Below are 7,146 nucleotides of genomic sequence, written 5' to 3' on the forward strand. Positions count from 1 at the left end.
AATATCTTAGAAATTATTGTTAATATATAAATAGTTCCAATACCAAATATTTATAGATTAACCCTCCAAATCAAATTTTGATATAGAAAAGTAAAATCTAATAATGAAGAGCTAAAGTTTACCCAAGAATCTCCTAAAATAACCCACAAATCAGGCCAACAAAGGAACCCTCAAGAGCTTTATCTCTTTCTAGAAGCTTTTTAGATTAAATTCACATCATGATATAATGCAAGAAAAGAACATACTCATTTTCTAGGAAGATCTCTAGCTTATGAACCAAGCATTTGTTGAATCATTAATTTCTCTAATGTCATGTAAGATTTGTTGATGGGCAAACTACTAAGACCTAATGATATTAACAATTCACCCACGCTGCTGCCACCACCCTCTAACTGCTGGCACAAGAGAAAGAAGATACAAGAATGGACATGGAGGACCGTAAGCTCCTTTTAAAATTCCTTGCTAATGACTAGGCTCGGGTACTGCTAGCGGGGAAGGCAAAGGAAAAAATTGAGAATTAAGTTTGTTAGTTTTAGAGGATCCTTGGATCCAAGTTCTTTTTTCTTAATATGCTATTACTTGTTTTGCTGGTTTTTAGCTGTTGCTAAGACTTGAGTTGGCCTGGTTGTGCCAATAGTTTTTTTGATGAACTTAAGTTGTATAGCAAACATTATAGACTTTTACTATAGTTTAGTTACTTCTGTTCTTAGCAGTATGCTGGTTAGTTACTTGCATAGTATTATTGTGGTTAAGTTGAACTTTAGTATGTTTTTACTGCAGTAGTGTTCTCTATTGTTCTCTGCTGGTGATGTGTTGGTTACCAACATTTTGGTTGTAAGGGCCGACCCCTTTGTTTTTTGTCGCTATTTATTTCAAAAACAATTCATAATAGCAAACATACAACTAAATATTATTTTTAAAAAAAGATGACTGTCATTTTAATATGAATGTATGTAAAAACTATCGGTGGGACAAATCTATCTTATCCTCTAGCTTCCTCATTGATCATAAAAATAAATAAATCTCTCTTTATTTTCGTTTTATGGCAATTTCATATTCATGAACAACCTTGGCTTTTACATTGTCAACATTAAAATAATTATATTTATTATTAAATGTATTATTTTGACATGCAACTACTATCAAATTTAAGGTAAAATGTAAATGTTTGTTTATAAGATTAGAGAAGAATCCAATATTAAAAAATAATGTTTTTCTTGATCAATAATAGGTGGAAGTCATGGTTGATTACCATTATTTGTTATGATTAATTATGATTATGATTATGATTATTATTATTATTACTTAAGCTTGAGTGAACTCAAATCCAAGACCTCTCAGATAAGAAGCTCACAATCTCTTGTTCTGTTGTACACTCTTACCTTAATTTCATGAATGTTGATAAAATTATCCTTCAAAACATTAAACTAAACTAACTCTTACAAACATTTTAAAATCTAATTTAGTTTTGACTAGTAATTTTAAAACAAATATAAATATAAAAACATACAAAACCTTAACTAACTAACAATCTGTGTGTGTGTGTGTGTGTGTGTGTGTGTGTGTGAGAGAGAGAGAGAGAGGGAGAGAGAGAGAGAGAGAGAGAGAGAGAGAGAGAGAGAGAGAGATTTACTTTGTAAACTTTTGGCCACCTTTTTATGAGATGTAAACTCATTTATACTAATATAATCTATATGGGCTATAGATATGCCTTTCGTTTTACAAAAACAACTAACAAACAATTACTAAAATATTTCGTATAAATCTTCCTCTCAAACCATACCCATTATACTTCAACCCTTGTCATAGAATGACTAAGATTTAAAAAATAGATTTAAGTCATACGATTACTAAAATATTCCTAAAAAATCTTCATGTGAAACCATACCTATCACACTCTAACCCTTGTCATAGAAAGACTCTAAGATTTTAAAAATATATTTAAGTAGTACCATTCCTAAAAACATTCCTTATAAATCTTTCTCTGAAATCATACCCATTATACTTCAACCATACCCATTATAAATCTTTCTCTGAAATATATTTAAGTCATACGATTACTAAAATATTCCTAAAAAATCTTCATGTGAAACCATACCTATCACACTCTAACCCTTGTCATAGAAAGACTCTAAGATTTTAAAAATATATTTAAGTAGTACCATTCCTAAAAACATTCCTTATAAATCTTTCTCTGAAATCATACCCATTATACTTCAACCATTGTCATAGAATAAGATTTTAAAAAATAGATTTAAGTCATATTTCACATCATACTCATATGATCATTAAACTAAAGGAACTCTAACTAACTTTCTATCTCTCAAAAATGATTTTTCTAAGATAAATATAACAACAATACCATCCAAAACCTTGGTTAACCCTGAATATTCTCTCGCACATACCTCACGGACTCCATAGCCAAAAAGGATGTTGATTCGAACCGATATTTCCGAAAAATAGAGAAAAAGTGTCCAAAAGACTGTCAAATCGATGTTTTTAGATCTGAAGACGGTGTTAAATGCTGTCAAGTCAATTGTTATTAAATATTCCGTTTGACTAAGGGTTTTCTGGTTGTGACCTTCCGACCATCCATTTTGATTTACCCAACTCAAAGGGTTTAAGATAAAAGGCCTATTTTTTCAATCGGTTGATAGCCTTTCTGCAACAGAGTGCTCTATAGCCATGGATGGCAATATTACGGCTGTTGGTATGCAAGGGAAAAGCAGGGTTTTATTATTTGGAGCCACTGGTTTCATGGGTCATTTCATTGCCTTGGCCAGTTTAGAGTCTGCCCACCCAACATTTGCTTTTGTTAGACCTTCATCTCTACAGGATCCTGCCAGGGCTGAAGTGCTTGGCAATTTAAGGTCTCATGGAATTCACATCATAGCTGTAAGGTTTTTACATATCTTTGTGCCAAATGTGTTTTTGAATAAACAAAAAAAAATTGTTGTCATGAGATAAAATCTGTGATGATTTTGAAAAACAGGGGTCTCTGGAGGACCATGAATCACTTGTCAGAGCAATTCAAGATGTGGATGTTGTGATTTCTGCCCTGGGAGGGGGCCAAATCACGGGGCAGTTGAAGATAATTGATGCAATCAAGGAAGTGGGCACTGTCAAAGTATGAAATCTTACGTAGCCCTCTCTTTTGATTCAATTTTAGAGTTGAAAGCGTTTTGACACTTAGTTTCATTAATATCTGATGACACTACAAAAGATAAAAGAAAGAGGGCTCTGTGAAAGTATTAAAATGTTTTGTAGTTCTTTCTTTTGATTGAATTTCTTTTTTATTGAGGTCTTTTACAAAAATTGTTTTTACCTATCTCATACAGAACTATGAAGTAATGGCTGAACCTCTTTGGCTAAGGATCAAAAACTAAGAAATAGCTTTTTCTTTTGTTTGAATTTTAGAATACAATTGTACTGGCAATCTGATGACACTACAGAAGCCAGAAGAAAGAGGGCTTTGTTGGAGTATGAGATACTATGTAGCTCTTTGTTGGCAGTTAGTAGAAGAGGGCTCTGCCAAAGTATGGAATATTGGGCAGCTCTTTGGTTTTGTAAAGTAGTTTTATTAACAGCTGATTGCACTGCAAAAGCTAAAAAGAAAGTGGTTAAAATTTAAGTGTAGGATAAGTTTTCATAGAATGAATATTCTTCAATCTTTAATACTCTTTCTGAATATTCTTCAATCTTTAATACTCTTTCTTAACATCGGATGGATGCAATTTTAGAGGTTTCTGCCGTCTGAATTTGGACATGATGTTGATAGAGCTGAACCAGTTGAACCTGCTTTGAGTTTTTATGAAAGCAAGAGAAGAATAAGAAGAGCCACAGAAGAAGCAAAGATTGGTTACACATACATTTGCTGCAATTCTATAGCTGGGTGGCCTTATCACTATCATACCCATCCTTCCAAGATGTTCCCACCAACAGATAAGATCCACATTTATGGTGATGGCAATGTTAAAGGTATAAGGTTGTTATTATTCTACTGAATTTGATAATTAAAAACTTTTACTGAAGTCATAATATCAATTCTAAAAGCATAAGGTCTCTGTTCGTTCTGTAAGGATTCTAAGGTCTCTATTCGTTCCACCATATTTCATGATTCAATTAACAAGTTTTTTCATAAATGATTGATTTGCACTGTACAAACAGCATATTTTATGACTGGAAGAGATATAGGATCTTATACAATGAGGGCAATAGAAGACTCCAGGACTCTGAATAAGAAGCTTCACTTTAGGCCTCCAGATAACTTCTTAACAATGAATGAATTAGCACTCATGTGGCAGAAGCAACTGGGCAAAAAGTTACCAATGTCTGTTATCAGTGAAGAAGACTTATTGAATTGTGTAAGAGGTAGGTTATAATTCTTTCTTTCTTTTTTTCCTTGATTTCAGTCTTCGTATGCTTTTCATTTTTTTTACCTTATCTTGATTGTGTAAGTCTTCTTAGCATCAACATTTTAGATCACACTCCATGATCCATCGTCAGAATGAGAGAATGCAAGAATAAAAATTATGATTTCTTGATTTCCAATCTGTGAATGATTTTCATTAAATTAATTAAGTAAATTGATTATGACTTTTTTTGTTTCAGCAAATGTGATGCCAGCGAGCATAGTTGCAGCCCTGACTCATGACATATTTATCAAGGGTTGTCAGTATAATTTCTCAATTGAAGATGATGAGGATAAAGAGGTATGTCAACTCTATCCTGACATCAAATACACTAAATTGGAGGACTACTTCAGCAGCTTTTCATCAAAGTTGCAGAGAGAAAATTAAGTTCTCTTGTTTTATATATAGTTGATGGGTATATCTGGAGGATCACTTTATCAGCTTTTCATTAAAGTTGTGGAGAAAATTAAATTCTTTTGCTATATATATTTGATAAATATATTTGGAAGATAACTTTAACAGCTTACACAGTTGTTGAGAAATTAAACTATTTTGTTATATGGAGTCAATAGGTACTATTCTTTTAAAAGACTGGTAGACTTATATTTAATAGTTGTAATTAGTTTAAGACTGGTAGACTTACTTTATAATCAATATTTATTTCAATATATCTTTTTGTCATTCTATTAAAAAGAGATAATTCACGTGGTTAACTAATGGACAAACATTTATTTTAATTGACAAGAATGTTTCTGGTCTTTAATATCTTCAAATAAATAATATAATGTTTATGATAGTGAATGAGAATATTTGAATTATAATAATATAATATATTTATCACAATAGTTTTGTCTACCTTTTTTGGGTACAAGTTTTGAATGTTTAACCATAGATAGATTTACAAACTAGATTTTTTCTCAAAATAAAATCATGAAAATAGAAGAGGCAGTGATAAACTACCATAAAAATGACCTACTATAGTTATCTAGCTAGAGACATTTTTTCTTTCTTTTTTAATTCTACTTTAAAAATAATCTTTATATACAATTTTGCTCAATACTAGTTATTGTCATCTAATAAATTATTTAGACAATTTTTTAAGTTTTGTATAATATATTTGAGCATATTTTTCAGTTTGCACAATTCATTAAAGATTAAAATTTGTATAAAACTCCTCAAAATATTAGTGTAGAAATTATTTTTGTATTTGTTGCATTCATTTAAATGAAATTTATGTATTCTACATGATCTATCCCTAAATATATCATATATATTTGATGTAATTTCTATTTTTTATTCATTCAAATTCTTTACATGATTGTTTCTAAATATTTATTAAATGTTTGATGTAGTTTACATGGCGCTATCAAATTGGAGGGGTCCTTGTTAGAGTAATTAGATATTTCTTAATTAACTCTAGTTGCTTAAGCTAAACTTTAGGCATCTAATAATTAATTCTACAGGAATTTCTTGAAGGTTATCTTGATTTCTAGCAAACATTGGGTTTGTTGCTGGATTTTTTTGCATATTTCTTGGAGCCACACTTTATGGGTTTGGAGCTTATCTTTCTACATTTTTTTTTGGCATGGGCCTCACTGCCTGCAATATGGCATCGTGAAGACCCCAAAATGGTTGGCGACTTTTTCATGGGTTTGAGCACTTGCTTTTTAGTGGCACATGCTTGTTTTTTCTTACCATGGTTTAGACCCATTGTTGGTGGTTTCTAATGCTTTTTATGCATATGGTCAAACTTTATTTTTTGGCACAAATGGAATTTGGCCATTGAATTTTTTTTTCTGGCACTAGCACTTTGCCCAGTACTATGTTTCTGATAGCTAGATATGTTTTTCTAATAGGGGTCATTTTTCAAGAATTTTTTTGCCTCGACGGTCTTTTTCCCGTCAAATTTGGGCTCATCACTTGCTGACATCAGTGCCACATTAGCATTGCATCACCACTTCCTATCACCTCCTTGGCATTTGTTTGGACCTACCTTCACATTTTTGCTCATATCTCGAGCATATGGACTCTATTTTTTGAAAACAAGATATTACTGGAAAGCTGGTTCCAAGCCCGTCATAGTGGGAGTCAGGACAATTAGTTTTTAGTTTCGATTATTTTTTAATAGTTTTTTTTTGTTGTCAAAGTCTGGAGTTCCTTTTTGCACTCTCGAAGACATATCTTGAGCATCCAATCTCCATTTTTCGTTGGAAAGGTATTTCCAAGCTCTTTCCAGTGATGCTAGTTATTTTTCCAGATTCTATTCCAAGCACATTTGATTTAGTCTTTTGCATTTATGCATTCTGGTGGATAGCTTGGTTTTTCAGGTCTAGGGATCAATTTCATTGATTCAGATGATTCTTCATGACTTGTATTGTCTTTTGTATTAGTCTTATGTCTCTTTTGATCTATTTAGACATCATTTGTATGCATTCTTGCAAACGCACTAAGATAAAGTGTCATATTGCATCTATATTTTAATTTTAGTTGTTTTCTTTGTTTTGCCTTTTAATTTGAGTAGTGTCATCTGAGGACACTCATATAGATTATTGTATTCTTGGGTATCATATCTTATGCCTTATTGTATATGCACTAGTATGATAAAGTGCCATGGGGGTTTGATGTTTTTCCTTTTTTTGTCATCTTCCTTTGTCCAATGAGTGTCCCTTTCGTAACATTAGCCTTATGACATGTCTGAGGTTGATCACCTCAGTACACACATATGTATTCTTTT

The 7,146-nt window shown here is 31.8% G+C and overlaps 1 protein-coding gene across 1 annotated transcript; it reads left to right on the forward strand.

Moving 5' to 3' along the window:
• Window positions 1-2,306: 2,306 nt before the first annotated feature.
• LOC149536105 (phenylcoumaran benzylic ether reductase TP7-like) lies at window positions 2,307-5,080 on the forward strand. The gene is made up of 5 exons (XM_089805351.1): window positions 2,307-2,895; window positions 2,993-3,127; window positions 3,741-3,978; window positions 4,168-4,371; window positions 4,612-5,080. Exons 1-5 carry the CDS (start codon window positions 2,686-2,688, stop codon window positions 4,797-4,799), a joined length of 975 nt encoding a protein of 324 aa, XP_089661477.1. The 5' UTR covers window positions 2,307-2,685; the 3' UTR covers window positions 4,800-5,080.
• The last annotated feature ends 2,066 nt before the right edge of the window (window positions 5,081-7,146 follow it).

Source organism: Cupressus sempervirens, chromosome 10 (genome assembly GCF_028749045.1).
Source record: "Cupressus sempervirens isolate cs-2001-9-10 chromosome 10, ASM2874904v1, whole genome shotgun sequence".
Lineage (NCBI taxonomy): Eukaryota > Viridiplantae > Streptophyta > Pinopsida > Cupressales > Cupressaceae > Cupressus > Cupressus sempervirens.

Bases quoted from the DNA above. Each gene is read 5' to 3' on its own strand.
- LOC149536105 (XM_089805351.1), top strand. From the start codon at position 2,686: ATGGATGGCAATATTACGGCTGTTGGTATGCAAGGGAAAAGCAGGGTT. The intron at 2,896-2,992 runs GTAAGGTTTTTA...TTTGAAAAACAG, and splicing joins ATGGAATTCACATCATAGCT to GGGTCTCTGGAGGACCATGA. The intron at 4,372-4,611 runs GTAGGTTATAAT...TTTTTGTTTCAG, and splicing joins CTTATTGAATTGTGTAAGAG to CAAATGTGATGCCAGCGAGC.